Raw genomic sequence first — 18,499 nt, 5'->3', positions numbered from 1 at the left:
TCTGTCGCCGCCGGCTTTGATCGCTGCGGGAGCGATTAACGGCGCGCCCAGGTTTTGAAGCTCTTCTCTCTCGGGTTTCCCTCTGCCTTGCGCTCCTGGTGTTGTTTTGCGCAGCTCGCCCCGAAAATTGCTTGCACTAGATTAGGCTAGAGACCAGAGTTATCTCCCTTTTAGTTATTCGGGCAATTATACCTAATGATTCACGTGCTCGTGGAGAGTAATTACTCCCAATACAGCGCCGGCGGTGTTCCTACCCAGCCTGGGTGCAGTGATTCACAAACGCATCTCCGTACAAATCATCAAGTGACGATCCCTTAATTGCCGATTTGGGTTCGGAGGTGGTTAAAAAGCGATCGAGGACCCAGTGGCACCATCACCGTGCCGGTTTGCTCTGGTGGTGTGGTCACTCGCCTGCTTCTCCCCGCCGCCGTGCTGATGGCCATCACCCGCTCACCTTCTGCGTGGGCTTTGCTGGGGATTTTGGTCGGGTCGAGCCCTCGAGCTGTGTGACTTGTGCTTTTCGAAGAGCCGCGATGCCTGATCCGGCAATCGCCATGGCACGGCCTGGCCGGGGGAGAGCCGGGGCTGCCCCCCTCTGGGGTGGGGATGACCCCTCCATCCTCCCAAAATGCAGCAGTGCCGTGGCTCGACCCTCACCTCTTGGAGCAGGTGGGTGAGAGCTCATAGAATACTGATGTGGAAAACCAAACCCTCCAGGTTTTGCACAAAAAAAAGACCCTTGCTCCAAATTGTTCAGCATGGGGCAGCTGCAAGGGATGCTACCCCCCTCCCCAGAGCCTGGCAGCCCACCTGCCTGCACTGCCACAAAGTGGGGCACATGGGGACCCTCGCTTGGGGACCCCTGCCCATCCACCACACAGGGTCTGGCTGGGCAGGAGCATCCAATGAGGGATGATGTGGAGAGTCTAACCTGCTGAGCTGCTCCAGCATTGGGAGAAACCTCAGCCCTGGGGATGGAGGAAGGTTTCTGGGGGTGTTTTGAAGGATGTTGATGTTTCCTAGCGCTTCCATGTAGCTTTACACAGCTTGGAAGGGCAGCCTGGAGCTTGAAGTTCCTCCTCGTGGGTTAAGGGGAGGCTGGGGTGATGGCTCTGCGGTGACTCGTCCCCTCCGGTGCTGCCCAAGGCAGTGCCGTGGTGCTCTGTCCAGAGGCTGGTGATCAGTTGTGATCTCCTGGGCCAGCAAAAAGGGGTTTTTTTCGGTGCCCTCAGCAAGCAGAGCATGGCCGTGCATCGCTGCTTTGCTCTCTTCTAGCTAAAAAAAAAAAGCTCTTCCCATCTCTGTGTGTGTCAGGGCTGCATTGCACAAGCCCACACCCACCACCCGTCCCCTCCTGCTGCAGGCACTGCTCTGGGTCTCCCATCCTGCCGATGCCAGAATCGCTGCTGGGATGTGAGCAGCTTCCAGAGAAACGCAGGAGGAGAGGAGGCAGCACAAGACCCCCTTTCTGCTGACCACCACTTGGCTTCGTCCCCAGCATCTCTGGGGTGGTCTCCTGGGGGAGCCTGCCCTGGTCACCCCCCTACCCCCAGCACAGGGGGCTGCCTGCAGAGGCCATGCCAGTGCTGCTCAGTAAGCGTTCACGGGGGCGATAGCTCCCTGGTTTCATTCCAACCCCCGTCCACCTCCTCAGCAGAGGATCCACAGTTGTTCATGCTGCTGCCTGGGCCCCTGTCAAGAGCTCCTGCAGGCAGCCGGGAGCTGCTCCTGGTGGGCTGCCAGGGGATTTGTGCTCCAGCAGCTCCCTGCAACCCTCCCTGCACCCGACAGGCTTTCCTCTCCTCGGTCAGATGGTGCAGGATGCTCTGACTGCTCTGGGGAGGGGGCTGGCTCCTTGTTCTCCCCCCACCAGGTGTTTGTGATGGTGCTGGAGGGTTGTGGTACCCATTCCCTTCATCAGGCTGACAAAGCCCTGGGGAAGATGGTGGTGCAAGCAGAGGGTCCCCAGGCTGGAGGAGCCCCCAGAGGTGATGCTCTGGGATGGGGATGGGCAGAGGGGAGGTCTGGGGTGTACCACAGGGTGAGTCTTGTCTCAGCTCCAAGGAGGGGTCCTGAGGTGGGGGGCCCCTGTCAGCTGGGAGAGCTGGGAGCAAGTGCTGATGCCCCATGGGACTCCCTCTTCAGCGGCTCTGGGGCCTCCCACGCTTTCCTCCTTTCTCCCATCACTTCTCTGTTTGATGCAGGGCTCCTCTGTCTCCCCACAGAGGGGTTGGGGGGAGCTCCTGGGGGCTCCCTGGGGCCCAGCCCCATCCCAGCAGGGGCTGTGGCAGCCACTGCAGAGGGGACTTGGCCTGACGCCCCACCAGCACAGAGCAACTCGTGGCCTGCTGTCTTGTATGGCTTTTTATTCCTATGTGATTATACATCCTACTTCATATAGGGATTGAAGCCGTGCAATACGCCGGGGTCCTGCGGCAGAGAACAGCCCCTGTGCCACGGGAAGCCGGCCTTGGAGGAGCCATCAAAACTGTCCCCTGGGGTGCTGGAGGAGGGCTGCTGGCCTCAGCCTGGGCTCCCCAGCCCTCTCAGGGGGGCAGGTGAGGGGTGCCAAGCTGCTTTGGGGTGAGGCCAGCAGAAGCCCACTCCTTGCATTGCACCCCCTTGGCAAAGGCGGGCCTGATTCTGCACCATGTCTGCTGTGGAGATCCCCGGCGGCTGCACTGGTGGGCTCAGCCCCAGGGTGGGGAGGTCCCCGGGGAGCCCCTTGCCTTGCTTTTGTCCCCCGCTATCCCAGGAGATGGGTGACAGACTCCCGGTGAGGGCACTGGAAGGAGACGCTGCTGACAGAACAGGGGAGGAAGAAGAGGAGGAGGAAGAAGAAGAAGGAGCTGGGGAATGGCCACAGCAGCAAGGGCTGCCCCAAGCATGACGCTCTTCAAAGTTTCTCAAGAGGCCTCAAGCCGCTCTTTCAAGGTTGCGTTAAATCTGTCACATTAGCAAAATAGTGAAAATTACTCGGCTGGTGGAGGAGATGAAAGGCAGCCCCTTCCGATCCCTCCATAAAGGAAGGGCCCCATTAACACCTTGTGAAATATTAGCCATTAATCAGGCTCCGTGCAAAATAAAAACCATCCACATTATCATTATTGGATCCTTTAATGAAGTGATAATGGGAATGCTGGGGAGCTGTGATATTAATGTCTCCTAAGAGGCAAGAGCAGAGCCAAGGGCGGCAGCCAAGATTTTTAATTTACTGCCAAAAGCTCACGCTGTTAATAACACAGTTACTTCTCCCGGCCATTAGCACTGTTTGGCTACGAGCAGCCTGCTTAGGAGAGCAAACTGACCCCGAATGTGCCCAGGCTTTGCTCGCCTGCTCCCTGCCCAGCGGCTGGGTGTGCTTTTCCCAAGAGCTGTCCCTGTGTCCTGGGCCATGTATGGGGATGTGGTCAGGGAGCTGTTGGCCATCTCCACCCATCTCCCTCTTTTCTGGAGGCTGGCTGGTGTAGGAAGAGTTTTGCTTTTCTGATGAAAAGGGCAGGGACTGGGAGCACCAAACCCAAGCAGCTCTTGTTGTCTTTGCTCTTTCTATGACTTGTTTCCTTAGGCACAAGCACCGCGGAGCCAGGATGGGATGGAGCCGGTTCCAGTATGGCCCGTGCACTGGGATTACTCGGTGTGACCGCAGTCCCACTCTGGGTTTCTTCATTTGCCTGGTGTATGCTCACGTGATGCTAAGATCCCATCCAGGACCGTGCGGCAAGCTGCAAAGCCCTGCTCAGCTGTGGTGGCTCCTTCCAGTTCCCGACATGAAGTCATCACTCCTGGCAGGCTCTGACAGCCCAGACGCAAATCAGTACCTGGCAGGTAAGTGATGCTGTTGCGTCTTTAGATGCAACCGTTATCTCAAATCCTTGCAAAACCCAACCAGGGCAGCCAAAATGTGTGTGGGCTCATGCTGGTGTGGGGTCTTCTGCTGTCAGTGAAGGGATCTGGCTTTGGGCTGGAGCAGTAACAGGCAATTCTGTGATGAGCAATTGCCAGAGGAATAAAACAATGCCTTGTTCGTAAGGGGTGCACACACTCCAAAGCTCCTTCCTCCCTGGGCAGAAGATGCCCAAGGTCCACCCAAGCAATCTGTCAGAAATGCAGCTTTGATCTATCCAGGTAGAAGCATCAGAAGAAGAAAAGTGTTTCTGTAACCTGGGTGTCCTTGGTCAACCTGCCCCTGTCCTGTTACCCCTTCATTAGAAAAGAAGGGAAAAGAACAAAACCCGTATGTGGAGGCCAAGCGAATGTAGATGTGAAGTGCACTTCAAATAGCTCCATCCTTTCACCAAACCTTTTACCAGCCTTCTCTCCTCCCCAGCACACAAACTCTTTTTAATTATTAGTGAAAAGCCGCTGTTTAGAAAGCGAGGACACTGCTCAGGGTACATGTGGTAGGCATTCCCCAGGAGAAGCCAGCGAGCCCTAGCCCAAGGTCTTCTGACCTTGACTGTGACACAGCACAAGCAGCAGCTCCGAGGAGCAGCACGGCGCTCAGCAATGGGGCAGGGCTGCAGGCAGAGCGCAGGGCTATGGCGGGCCTGTGACGGCGTGCCCAGGCTGGCACGCCGGACCTGCCTCTGAAGATGCCAGTGAGCCTTCTGCCAGGCACCACAGCCTAAAACCAGAGTCACTCTGGATTTCACTGGAGCAGAATTGGACAGGAAGCATTAACAGCATTTTGGAGCCAAATTTAGCCAGTTATCCTGGCCGCAGCCCACACTTTTTGGCTGTGTCGCTGCTTGTGTTAGTGCCCCTGCGGTTGCTGGCATGCCGGGCTCGCAGCAGAAGCCAAATACTCTGAAACCTGTTGGCGACCTCTGGAGAAAAACACACGGCACAAAGCAGCGTCTCCTGCGCAACCGCCACCTGACGTTTACGGGGGCACGGCGAGCGTTGTAACGCTTGGCAGGTTTCTCCCAGCCAGATCTCAAAGGTGTTTGCCAGCATGAGCAAGTTCGGGGGTGTTACAGAAGACCTTCAGACTCGGAGGACAAATGAGATGTGTGGATGAGTTCAAACCACTGGGTAAGACCGGGGTTTTGAAATCCCAGGCTTGTGCCTTGGACACTACTCCTGGGCTGTGGCCAAGCACAGTCCAGCTGCCAGCCTGGCAATCGATACCAGGCCCTGTGACGGTCCTGCTGATATCCCTGCTTGTCAGATTTTGGCTTCAAAACCAAAGCAGGAGGTGTCACGTCCTCCTCAAAAATCCACCCTCCGATCCACTCTTGGAAGTGGGGGTGCAGAACGACTGTTCAGTGAGACACCACAACTCGTGGTGTTGGCAGGACGGTGTATTATGTCACAAGATGAGATCAGCCACACGGAGTAGGTCGGTCTGTCTGGAAAGAGTCTGAGTCAAGCGTGTCCTATTAAATTAGGGCTGGATTTTCAAAGCAGCTCAGCTCCCACGTAGGCTCTGTAATGAACAGGTAGATATTCAAAAGGTGTCAGACGTGTTGGGTCATACTGGCTGCTGAGCTGAAGCCCTTTGAATATCCAGCCAAAACTGTCACTGTGCCTGTTGCTACAGGCAGAGCCCTTCTGAAATGCAGCCCTGCCGTGGGCTCCACGTCCTGGAAACCCGGCTCATCTCTGCTCTCCCACTATTGCACTGCAGTAGGTGGATGAAACCACGATAACACCGCATCCTCGTATGTGCTGGGGGAGCGGCTCCCTGCCAAGCACGGCTCTGGCAGCTTTTGCCCTTGATCAGCTCAGCAGCATGGGTCAGGAGAGCCGAGCGTGAAGGTTTCCTTGCTTTTTGTTCTGTGGTATTAGTAGAGTTAATCAGAGTGACAGTGACTTCTGCCTCAGTGCAGAAGAAAGGTCAGTGGCTCAGGCTGGATGCATGACTGTTTTCTAAGCAGTTGGAGAAAATAACACCGGGAAAGCTCATAGCATACACGCCGCTGGCATGGAGGGCTGTCTTGACAGGGATCAGCGGGGGAAGATGTCCCTGCGGAGGGAAGGAGGCTGGAGGAGAAGGACTCCGCTTGGCTGGCTTGCCACCGCACCTCAATCATCCCCTTCCTCATGCTGCACGGTGAAGGTATACCCCCCTCTGTGTCACTGTCACTGCTTTTGTGTCATGCATCCGAGACGAAACGCTGCTCTCGGCCGGTGTGCTCCTTAGCTGCGCTGCTGGGTGCGTGTTGTGCTTGGCCCGGGGTCTCTGCGTGGCCTCACACACGCTGGTGTGGGAGGGGCTGCAGGGCACTGTGCTGGCTGGTGGAGACGATGCTGGGTGTCCCCTTCTCACCGCGTCACCCCAGCACCTCCATGCCTACAGTTGGGCAGGCCTTGCTATTGCTTTCATGTCCTTCAGTCACTGTAATGCACTTCTGTGAACCTGCAAAAGCCCCCCAGTGAGCTGCTCTTGAGCTGGGGACACGGGAGGTGCAACAGCCGTGGTGAGGGCTCTCCTGGCAGCCACACCGCGGCCTCGCGTTTCCCCACATCTTTTAGCTATAGTTGAAACAGTCACGGGAGTTGTGGCTTTCAGCAAGAAGTGTTAAATCTGGCCTCTGTGTCTGTCATGTGACCTCTTACCTCCTCTGATCCCAATTACAAGTGCTTGCTTTTGCTGTGGACATCCAGTCCATGCGTCTAATTAGTGGAGTCTTTCTGTCAACGGTATTAGCACCCTCAAGAGCGAGCCTTAATTTAAGTAGTTTACATTTGCCTGCAGTGTTGATGCCTTCATTTATCCCCGGTCCTAATTAAATGCATCTGGTTGTATGCAGAGGGAGCTCCTGTGATCTCTCTGTGGCTCTAATTAAAATGGCCTGGATGTCCATGACGTTGGTTGCCCGTCAAGCCCGTCACCAGGAGGTGATGCCCACCTTGGAAACTGGCTGAAGAACGTATAGGAGTCATTGTTGCTGAGAAAGGCCTCCACATCGAGGCCCTCCTGCAGCGCCTCATCCACCAGCTCGGGGCTGCAGAAAGGGCCCCCGCCGCCTCCGTCGGCCCATCCTGCCCGTCCGTTCCCCCGCTGAGGAAGACGATCTCGCACCTCCCTGGGGGCCCGCTGCCCTCTGTGGCCTGTGCCCTGTGCAGCCCCAGCCCGACGCGCAGGGCCAGCTCCTGGTTCCTCCCTCCCGTGCCGGTTCCTTGAAGCTGAACCGTGGTTTCTCCACCAGCCAGGATGCAGATTGGTCTTTCAAGCCCTAATCCTCGCAGGGCCCGTAGAAACTCGGCAAGGTTCAAACCCGGGATCTCTAGCTCTGCTGCCAGCTGCAGGAGATTCCCTCTCGCCTCGTCACCCAGGGGCCCTTCTCCGAGGCCGGCGAAGCCCAGGCAGACCAGCCGGATCAGCTGGCAGTACAGCGTGGCGACGTGGCCGACTTCCCCGCAGATGGCTGTGCTCAGAACCAGAGTCGCATAGCCCAGGCCCTCGGCTTGGCGTTTGGCCTCGTCTAAAGCCAGCGTGTTTGACCCAATGACGACATTGCAAACATGGGCGTAGTCTTCCGGAGCAGCGGGCTTGCTGGGAGAGCCGGACAGGACCGTTTCCACTGACTTGGGCAGGTTGTGCAGCAGGTTGTATTTGGTGAGTATCTGAAGGCAGTCTTGGACGCTGTGGGAGCTGGCAGCAGTGGGCCCACTCGCTATGATGTCCAGGGGGTCACCAATCACATCAGAAAGGATCAGGCTCACCACCTACCAAGAGAAACGTCTGCAGGTTATTGCTGGAGGCAGAGACAGGTGACCATGCAAGAGCCCTGGCAGAAGTGCTGCTCTGAGTTACACTTGCACCACCTCCACGTCAAAGCAGAGGGAAAGAGGGGCAGATCTTGGCCCATTTTTGTTTTACAGTCCCGTCAGAGTCATCTTGCCCTTCTCGACCCCACAGATCTACGATGTCCTTTGATGCTGGACCATCACGTTGGAAGATGTAACCCATGACACTGCGCTTGTCAGGCTGACAACCTAGCGTGGGTTCAGTGATGGCATGCGCTGAGAACAGTCCCCAGGGGAGCCAAGGGTTGGACCCATCCTTGAAAGCGCTGTGGTGGAGCACCAGCACATTGGAAGCGCCTGCTGGACGAGAGCTGGCGTCTGCCAAGAGTGGTGTGATGGGATGGCTGACACTTGCCAAGTCTGAATTCCCCCTCCTGCATCTCTGTCTCCCTGAGCAAGCATGGGCTTCCCCTCGGTTACCTGTGCGGGATATGCAAGCCGGGCCAGCCCTCCACCCTTCAGCAAGGACAGAGTCTTCCGGACAATATTCAGCTCCTGTATGGCAGCTCCTTGGGAAGCCAGCGTCTTCGTGAGTTTCTCCTTCTCTTCGAGGAGGATGGGAGGAATGGGAGCAGGCAGTAGGGCTGATCCACCCCCTAGGAAGCAGAAGAGAGGGCAAGGACATCAGGACAGCAGGAAAAGGAGGACAGGAGGAAAGAAGGACTGTTCAACGCTTGAGCCTCTCCTGTTCCCTCACCAGTGCGCAGCGGGAAGGCAGAGGTGATTGGGGAACTACGCTAACATCTCTGAGAATTCAGTCTTCTTCACCAGTGGGTTTTAGTCACTCCTGCCCCGCACGTCTGCAATCAGCTACACTTCACCCAGGCAGCATAAACCTTTCTGGACCAGGGTACCACATGCCTGCAGAATTGCAGGGATGACAGAGAAGGGCCAGCAATTACTGTCCCCGCTACATCGGGCTACTGGTGTGTCATCACACTGATTTTTTCAAGAGCTACCCGGAGGGGTGAGCAGGGAGCGTGGGCTCCATGACTCCCAGAGCAGTCAGTGCTGAGCAGATGGAGACACTGCCTGCTTTACTGGCTCCATTTATCCAGGACAGAGTATAGAAACACCAGCTATGGCTGCAGCAAGATTGGAAACTGCTGAATGGCCCTCATCTAGGCCTGGGAGGAAAGGGGGAGAGAGCAACACAAAGGACAAAGCACACCCAGAGTCCAGGGTGACGATAGCCTCATTGATGGGAATCCTGTCTGATACAAGCGGGCACTGGAAATGCGGAAAAGAAGGCAAGAAACAAGGTTATAATGGAAAAGTGGAATGGAGGGAAAATAGAGAGTAGAAAGGAGCAAGATCTGAGCAGAGAATGAACGTGCACAGAAGTACAGCTGAAAGCTACTGTCAAAAGGCAAAGCCTGCTCCGAGGTTTGAGACAAATCATCATCAATAAAACATGATGAGCAAGAAAAACAAATGCAAATGCCTGTGTTTCAGTCAATAGCCAGGGATCTAGCTGAGAGGCAGGAGCAGTCGGGGACCGGCTGCTGTGTGGGAGTGCGCGTGCATGGGGAGCCGCAGCCGCGGGGAGATCCTGTACAGGCTCCCTGGAGGGCTGAGGAGTCTCTTGGAGATCCCCATAGCCAAAGGACAGGAGGAAGCCCAGGGGAATCCCCAGCAAGCACAGCTTGATGCCAGCTGCTTGGGTGTTTGCCTAACGGCACTATTTTCTCTGCACCAGATCATGCTGCAGCATCCACAAAGGAACGAGAGGAAAAATCCCAGAGCAGAGGAGACCGAGGGGTTTCTATAGAGCTGCTCTAAGCCCCTGCATGCTTTTGCCCTGCAACACCCACTGCTTCTTGCCAAGGAGTGAGAAGAACTGGCAGGCTGTGCCCAGAAGTGCCATGTCACAGTGGTGGTGCAACCGCAGGACCCAGCCTGTGCAGCTCAGCCTCTCCCCAGTGCTGGCAGGCAGTGTGTCACTGCAGCAGCAGGCAGCTCTGTGCCCTCCCCTGCTACATCCCCAGAGAAAGGCTGGCGGGAGAAGGGACAGGAAAAATCACAGAGGTGCAAGTGTCAGCACTGAAAGGGCTGGCACAGCACAGCACTTCCCTGCTGCATGGCCACATGTGGGCAGGCGGCTGGAGGGCCACCAGCAGAGCCCGTTCCCTGGGATCCCCACGCTACCTGAGATGAGCACAAGGAGCAGGTCGTCTGCAGTCAGGCCCTCAGCCAGCTCCTGGATGGCAACTGCTCCCTTCAGAGCCTCTGGGTCTGGGAGGTTGTTCTTGGCACCTTCGAAGACCTGGATTTTGCTGTGTGGCTTCAGGAGCATCTCCCTGGTGAGGTAAGAGAGGCAGTCACACCACTGACACGCGCACCTACACAGGCAGCCAGGCTGTCACTCAGCAGGGAAATGGGCCTGGTGCACCAGGGGTGCACAGCAAGTGACCAGGACAGGGAGGTGGCCTTTGAGTGTCTCTTCCGAAGGGCTGGGGTGGCAGCGCATCCAGTGCAAGAGATGGGCTGTGTCACTGGTGCCACTGGGATGCAATGGTGGTTAAAGACCAGGGCAGTGTGGTAGACAGGGTAGGCACCAGAGTGAGGGCAGCTGGAAAGGACTGAAGGGGTTCATAGCAACATCCCACAGAGGACAAATCTGGCAGCCTACCCCCTCAAACTGCCCAGACAAAGCCCCCCTTACTGCATTCCTGCTCGCTGCAGGCTCTCCTGGATGCCTAGTGGCACACTGATGATCCCCCGAACGAGGTGGTCTCCCAGGATCTCTTCTGCTGCCGCGGCCATCCCCAGCACAGCTTTGCCAAAACCCACCAGGTACAGGTCCCTCTTCACTGGAAAGGCCCAGCCCTTCACCAGCAGCTGGGGGCACTTGTCGCCCTGGAGCTTCACAGCCCTCTTCAGCATCGGAGCTGGCCGGACGGTGCCCACTGCGCCGCGGAAGAGGGACAGTGCGTGCTCGCAGAGGGACATGCTGCACAGGGCAGTTGGGCTGAGTTAATCTGCTCGGTGGGGTGGGCTTGTACACACTCTGCCAACACTGGGAAGGCCTCGAGAGCTGTGGCAGCCAGCGCCCTCCAACCTGCAAGGGAAAGTGAACGCTAGCAGAAGAGACAGGGCTGTCACAGAGAGAGTAGGGAGGCCAAAACATGAACCATGGAGCTCTAGTTCCTGTTTCTTCTAGATGAAGGTGCCATATCAGCAGCATTTTCAAACCTCTCCCCAGGCAGGAGGGAGGGAAGGACAGTGTCACATTCAAACTACCTGTCAGCTTGTGGTTCTCCTGCAATCCTGTCACCTCCCGCAGGGAAGGTGAGCCCTGCCAGCCAGCTTCCCCATCGCTGTAGATTTGCCATTGGCAAGCCATCATTTCTATTTGCTCAGTGTTTCACGCCTTTCCAAACTGTGGAAGCTGCTCTCTGTCCTGGAGAGAGCAGGGCATCTGGGTGGAACAGCTTTTCACTACATTAACTCCCTTCCTTGTGCTAGCCAAATGCTGATCTCATTCTCTGGCTGCACATTGCCCCATGTGTCCCTGCAGCATCAGGCACGGACTTTGCAGAAACAACAGGCTTGCTGGCTGCCAGATCCCTTGCTGCTGGTGGCCACAGAGAGACCAGTAATGAGGTTTCCCCACCAAACAGCAAATTAACGCAAGGCTTCATTCGCCTTTATTTTTTAGTCCTCTCATTATCCATTAAAATCACATTTAAAGTCCAAATAGGACTTTGCATCCAGGCAAAGTTGCCAGCTGTGTCTGTGAAAGCCCATTTGAGCTAGTCTCCACTGAGTATTAGCATTATATGGAACAGAGACGAGTGTGGACCAAAGGATCTCAACTGCTCAAGGGCAGACACTTGTCCTGACAGAGGAAAGGCAGCCCCTGCCAGCATGCACACATCTATTCCCTCCCAGCATTTCTCCTTCCCTCCGTTAACTGGCAGCAAGTTCATTGCTGGTTTCTCAGGATCAAAGATCCTTGTGATCTGCATCTCTCCTGCTCATGGCAATTATGGTGCAGGCAATTAAGGTAGGGTGCCAGGAGGCTGAAGCAGCCCAGGCAACACACTCGATCACAGACCCATTCAAATTACCTGAGAGAGTTAATCACCTCTCTAGTAAAGGGATGTGTTTTGGTGCAAGGCCAGTGGCTGACTTCTGGGAGAGCTCATGAGTCCAGAGGTCTCTTTGTCATAACACTCCCATAGCATTGCAAAGTGTTAATCATTAACCCAGGCAAGCTTTCCAACAGCTCCTCTGAGTCTCAATCTGCCTTATTTTGCTGAAAGGACCCAAAGGCTCTGTGAAAACCTCCACACAAGCACCTTCTCAGACAAAGAAACTTGGGCACACTCTGAAATCTATTGGGCAACAGACTTGTAGGTAAAACTATATGGAGAATCATAGGTTTGCCAGAGAAAAAAATGATTCAGTGCTTAGAAGAAGCAGATTTTAAAGGCAAAACACAGGGAAGATAAACTACCCATCTACACTCCCTTTAGTACTGGTCAGGCCTGGCTTTTCAATCACAAGGAGGCATAAAAGATAGGGTGCCCTGACCACTTTGTTACTAGACTCCTGAACTTCAGGGCAGCTGGTGCTGCCAGCAGTTTAAACCACTGAGCCTCAGCCCTCTTACAATGAGCGCCAGAGTACCCGTGCTAACACCAGTGAAGTCAGCTGTACACCTCTCAGGAACTGAGATGAGCATCTCTGTTCCCAGCAGGTCTCCGATTCACCTGGCAGCACAGTGAAATCAGAGGAAGGTATTACAAAACAGAGGTGCATCATGCCCCAGGTTGCCTTGTCTGAGCTGCAATCCAGAGTTTGCAGAAGTGATTGGAGAAAAAGACTTAAATGGAGCCAGGAGAGTTTAAGAAAATAAAGCCCCAAAGCTTTTAACAGGCTCTGTCTCTGCCTTGATGTTTCTGTGCACGGCTGACCCTGAAGACCAGGGGAATTGAGCATAACCAGACCTGCAACTGCGGCTCCTGTCACATGTGCCCTCCCGGTGGCTCCGCTCAGCTCCAACTCCAGACACGACACAGCAGGCGCGAGTTGTTTAAAAGCAATCCTCTCCTACTGGAGCTGAAAAAAATAATGCCAGCTTAATTCACCTCGCACTTGTGTACATACTGCTAATGCTCGCTCTGGAAAGCGTTTCACTACAATAGCAGGCTTGTAATCTGTCTTCTGCACTCTGAACTCAGATTGTATTTTAACCATCGAGGCCTGATCCAGAGTCTGTTGAAGTCAGCACGCGTCTTTCCGTTGCTTCTAAGGATTTTAGGGCACGCTGCCTGCACAGGAGCCCTGACACTGATCTCAGCGCACAGATGTAAATGCAGAGTAAAACCGTCGTAAAACCCTCTTGCAGTCAGAGGTTATCTAACTTTACACCAGTGCAAGAGAGCTGAATTTGACACAGACCCATTAGCTTTGGAGGTCTTGGTGTGTAACTGTGCTCCTTGTCAGCTCTGATTAGACACGCAGGCTCACTGGAGGCTCCCCTTGGAATGGGGGTGCTGCTAATGATGCCACAAATCCATTTTTATGTAATTTATTTATACAGTCTCAGGCACTGGGTACTAAATGTCATCAGGGAATAGCTCTAAATCAGTGCTACGAAATTCACTGTAGATATTAACAAAAAATAAAACTCCTATTCATTTTACTAGGGCTTTAAAGACAAGATCAAGAGAGCTGAACATCACCCCACACCAAGGCATAGGCAGCCTTGGAAAGAAAAATAATCCAAATGGCAGCTCTCCGACTACCTCCACAGACTGCAGGTCTAGAAATGATGTAACTGCCAGTTAGCTGCTGCGTATTGCACGTGGGGAAATTACATCCTCACATCCCTGCATTTTCCTCTTCCCACTGCTGGCTGGGAGGAATCTGAGCTGGGAGAAGGGGCTGATGATGTGACTCATATTGGTTCATGCACTAATTTTTGTTCCCAAGTTTCTCCGGGAACTCACACAGGAATGAATGAGCCCTCTCCTATACAGATACAATGTGACATGTTATAGGCACTAATGGGGCTTGGGTTTTGCACCTTCCCTTTGTCCCTGCTTGGGATAATTTGGCGTTGGGGTATAGATAGTATTTTGGCAAGTGTTCTAGAAGTTCGCACTAAGCTTAGGAGGAAAATGATGCTAAGAATTGCCTGTTCCAAAGAGAGCAGGAGGACTGTAAGGGCTTTAGATTAATCCCCTTTAAATGAAAACTTCCTCAGCTTTCATTGAGGGATAATGTTCACCATCTACATACTTGTTTGCGTGCATTACCATTATAAACTCTTTCTTCATATGGCTCCTCCTAAGCCTGCAGAAATTTCCGCTGTTAACTCTCACAACAAAAAGCAGCAAAAACCCAGCTCCTCATTTTCACCATCTCTGGGAAAGCGGGAGGGAGAAGAGCTGGACTGTGATAAAATGCAGGCAAAGCGCTCGTTTGCATTACCTTTCATTAACTTTTTAATTAAAGCAATTCTGCAGGCAAGGAGCCAAAGTCAGAGGGAGACAGAAACAATCCAGCACTAGGGACAGAAATGTGGTAAGCTGCCAGGTAAATTGGATGGTGGCATGAGACCAAAAGCAGGGACGTAGGGGGGCATAGTCTGAGCCATAAACTTGGAGTCACACTGGGGAGGAAAACAGTGAACAAATGAGCTGGCCGTGCCCGTGCAGTGAGAAAAATGAGCCAGCATCTCAGTCCCTGGCAGGTACTTGAAAGCCAGAAAAATATTCCCCTCTAGGGGCCAGTCTGCCATCGCTGGGCAGAGCTGAGCTATTCCAGGTGCTGCGGTTGGAGGTTTGTTCACGGGTTTGCATCACAGGCTTGCGGTCGTCTTGAAGTTGGGGCAATTGGGCTTGTTGCAGGCCAGCTCAAGCACACATCCCAAGCGTTTCAGGTGCTGCAAGATGGGAGGATACTGTATGTTAACACTCTGGGATGGCTAATTTAACTGAGATCTTCAGGGGCCTAAGTTAGTTAGTTTATTTCTAATGTCATCAGGACTTCTCTGGATTTCCCTCAGTGCGGCAGTGATTGGGGGCTGGATCACCATGTACAGGGTCAACTCCAAAATCCCTGAGGGGCTTGGAAAAAATTTGAGACAGCACTGGATCAAACTCCAATTGTTTGAGGACGATTTTGAGCTCAAGCTCTAAAAGACAGATTACATCTTTGTTACAGCAGTAAACTACCTGACACAGCAAGTTTTAGCAGTGTCTCTTGCTACTCGTTTTTCTTGCTATATGACTTTCCTCTGGCCTCTTGGTACGTAAATCACCGTTAGGCTCACCGAGGCTTACCACTTCCATTTTTCATGCATTACCATGGGAGTTTACCTATGAAGTACAACAGAGCGGAGATCTTACTGCCTTAAACTCCCATGTTCCCACTTACTGCCACATCTTTTCTATCATTTGATATATCAACTTTAATTTGCCTGGTGAGCCCTGCTCAAACTCAAACTTGCTGCTCCAGATAGTCCCAAAAGCATTACAAGAAAATTTTCCAGGAGATGCAATGAACCCAGTAGGAAAACAAAGCGTTGAAGGTTTGTTCTGAGTGACTGTTCTGGGAGGATTAGACAGGGGATTTTTCAAGACTAATCTCTTTAAATGAAAATTTCAGAATTTGATTAATTTTTTAATCTGCACATGGATTTGCATAAAATTACCGCACTGCCTCATTCACACTCTGTAAAAGAGAAAATGTCTGCAGCTCGGATGGACCAGTTCACCACCAGTCAGCTATGAAGGGTCCAGTACACAAGTGGGTGCGCAGGGACAGGGTGAAAGTTCCTTTTGCCCCCCCCTCACTGAGGTGCTCCTGCATCCATAACTGGGAAAGAGGATGATGGTGGACAGAAGCAGTATGACGAGACCAGAGAGCTGCACAGAGGGTTTGCCAGGCAGGCAAGGGAGAAAGTAGGATGGAGTCTGAATACCTTTGGTTCAAGAATACGCTGAGCTCTGGGAAACCCAGGAGCCCTAATTTCCAATACATGGCTTTCTATATGTTTCTTAGAAAAGAAATATGTTGCTCTCATGACTGATTTACTCACCAGGAAAGTGTCAACAGGGTCTCTTTGCCTTTGATGGGGAATGTAGCCTAAGGCTAAACACAGGGAAGGTAAAAGTGTTCTGTTCAGCATTTTATGTATCAGTATCATTAGTAAAAAAATTAACTGTACTTGACATATGCATCTTACTAGTTTTTCTAGGTGACATACCCTTCACTCCCTATATACCTTTTGGAATTCATTTTCCCATGCACTGGGGATTGTAGGGAAGAAAAATTTTTCACTAAAATATTCTTCTATAGCTCAAGGCAGAACAGTACTACCCTGAAGCCAAGTCCATGCCAAGTCTACTTCCTTTCATGCTGCAATTTCTCAAACTCCCTATTCTGAGTCAACTTGCAATCAAAGTTGAGAGTAATTTAAAATACAGGGAAGGATCATAGTATTCTAGGGAAGATGAAAAGTTGCCAGCCTTGAGGACTGGAATAATAGAAAGGGGTCGAAATTCAGTACTGCAAAATACAAGGTCATGCTCTTTGTGATTAATAGCAACAAATTATGAGCTCCTCAGTGGGAAATAACATAAGAGGAGAAAGAGCCAGGAATATTAATCAGTCACAGGAGGACAACTACGGCTGCCCTCTAGGCTGAGACAAGAGGCTATGGGGAAAGCAGAAAGCGGCAGATGTAATCTGCCTTGGCTTCGGTAAGGTTTTTGACACCATTCTCATGAGCACGCTGAAGTGTGGGCTGGGCAAACACACTGTTAGACTTGCTGAAAAACAGCTTAACCACTGGGCTCAGAGGGTAGAAATCAGTGTCTCAGGGTGCAGCTGACAGCAGGTAATCAACAGGGACTCTGTTGGGGTTCGTGTCACCCTACAGCTTCATTAGTGACCTGGAGGGTAGTGCAGAGTGCCTAATTTGGGGGAAGCACTGACGGAGCCACAGTTCCAGAGGAACCGTGACAAACTCAAGGTCAGGGCCAACAGAACAGAAACCTCGTGATGCTCAGCAAGGAGAAGTGTGAAGCTTTGCTGCTGAGGCAGGATCCCTGTGCATCAGGGCAGGCTGGGAACCAAGTGGTGCAACCAAGTAAGGAGCAACCTAATAGCAGCTACAACTGCTTGAAGGGTGGTTATAAAGACAGTGGAGATGAACCCACAATTTGCAAGTCAGGACATTCATGTGGCACATCAGCAAAAAATTCTTTACAGAGAGGGTCGCACAGTACTTGATGAGGCCACTCAGAGAAGCTGTGGTCTCCATGCTAGGTGGTTTTCAGGATTTGGCTAGACAAAGCCATGGCCAAGCTGACCTTGTGCTGGTGATGGTCCTGCACTGAGCAGGAGGGTGGAGCAGGCAGCTCCAGAGGTCCCTTCTCCCCACACTTCTGTGATTCCATGTTGTAACAGCAGGGACAGGGTTCGATGCTCCAGAGCATCATGCTTAGTTTCAAGAGCACATCAAAAGATGCCAAGTTGTAGGATACAAGTCCTCCACACAAGCCCTCAGTCGTAACTGGTACCCACCAAGAATCACCACCTCCAGCAGAGTCCAACTCACCTGAGCAGTGTTGTTTCCAGAAGCATCTCTCTGAAATTCACGTCCACCCATCTGAGGAAGCACGGGTCTGTCTGTATTGTGCAGGTTATGGCAGTGTCTAATATAGAACTGCATAGGTAGAATGACTGCATTTCATCAATACTACTCGAGCAGCAATTAAACATTTTTTCCCATTAACTACTTTGCAGGGGCATTATCCATAATTCCTACTTAATGTGACATTTTGCTGGGAGATCCAATTATCCTGCCAGATAAATTCCATCTTGGTATAAACTGACAAACTAAGTTCCAATGATTAGGAAGAAAGGCAGAAGAAAGAATAAAAAGGGAGTGACAAAATATCAAATCAACAACCCACGGTGTTATACAACTCTAAAACCTGGCTAAGTATTGTAGGTGTTTTAAAGTAAATTGTCTTATGATGGTATTGGTGAGTCACCTTCAGGGCCCACATGAAATAATCCAGGCTTCGATCGTGCAGTTTACAGTGTGCAAGAGGCATGCTGTTCTGCGCTTCTCCAAAATCTCTCATCACACAAAAATCAGTTGTAGGTTTTGAACTCACCTGCAATGGGGTAGCTGACCCTGAGACCCTCGGAAGTAACGAAGGTGTCTTTTGTTGATTCTCCCTAGACTCCTGTGTGAAAATCTTGTCTCTGTTTCAAAGTAAAAATCAGTGAATCATTCTGATGAGCCAATCCCTTCACAGCATGAAAGGGTGAATCAGGTTAGATGTCTAAGCCTGTAATGGTGAACCCTAGTAAGAAACAGTAAGAGCAAGGAATCTGAGAAAAGACTTTTGTTTCACTAAATTGTACATGCACATAAAAGAATTAAGCGTTTGAATGATGTGCAAGCAAACCTTTGTTCCTGGACTTACTGTCGTTTGACCACAGGAGGGCAATATTATTCTAAAAGCAAAATCAAACTCTATTCTGGAGACTATGAAAGGAAAATGCAATTAACATTTGTGAAGGTATCTACGGTTTATATTTTTTTCTTTTGATTCTGAGTTTCTGGGGGACGGAAATGACAAAAGATCTGGTGTTCTTCTAAAACTAAAATAGCGGGGTGCTGGAAATCTTCGACGGGGGCGGGTGGGGAGATTCTCACAGCGACTGTTATACTCCAGGAATAACTTTTGAAGGCAAGAGACGTACA

At 52.2% G+C, this 18,499-nt stretch overlaps 1 protein-coding gene and 1 long non-coding RNA gene across 2 annotated transcripts; both read right to left on the bottom strand.

The window, feature by feature from the left end:
* Positions 1–6,734: 6,734 nt before the first annotated feature.
* Positions 6,735–10,710, bottom strand: GLYCTK (glycerate kinase). Its single transcript, XM_068409394.1, is given in 7 exon segments — positions 6,735–6,821; positions 6,823–6,864; positions 6,866–6,961; positions 6,964–7,677; positions 8,179–8,354; positions 9,907–10,058; positions 10,424–10,710. Coding segments are annotated over 7 exon segments (1,554 nt in total).
* Positions 10,711–14,278: 3,568 nt separating this feature from the next.
* Positions 14,279–17,990, bottom strand: LOC137668282 (uncharacterized). Its single transcript, XR_011048911.1, has 3 exons — positions 17,904–17,990; positions 17,339–17,446; positions 14,279–14,656 (listed from the first exon to the last, which is right to left on the bottom strand). It is a non-coding gene; the product is annotated as an uncharacterized lncRNA (long non-coding RNA).
* Between the last annotated feature and the right edge of the window lie 509 nt (positions 17,991–18,499).

This window comes from Nyctibius grandis, chromosome 10, assembly GCF_013368605.1.
Source record: "Nyctibius grandis isolate bNycGra1 chromosome 10, bNycGra1.pri, whole genome shotgun sequence".
NCBI classification, from domain to species: domain Eukaryota; kingdom Metazoa; phylum Chordata; class Aves; order Nyctibiiformes; family Nyctibiidae; genus Nyctibius; species Nyctibius grandis.
This window is presented reverse-complemented; position numbering and strand designations above follow the sequence as displayed.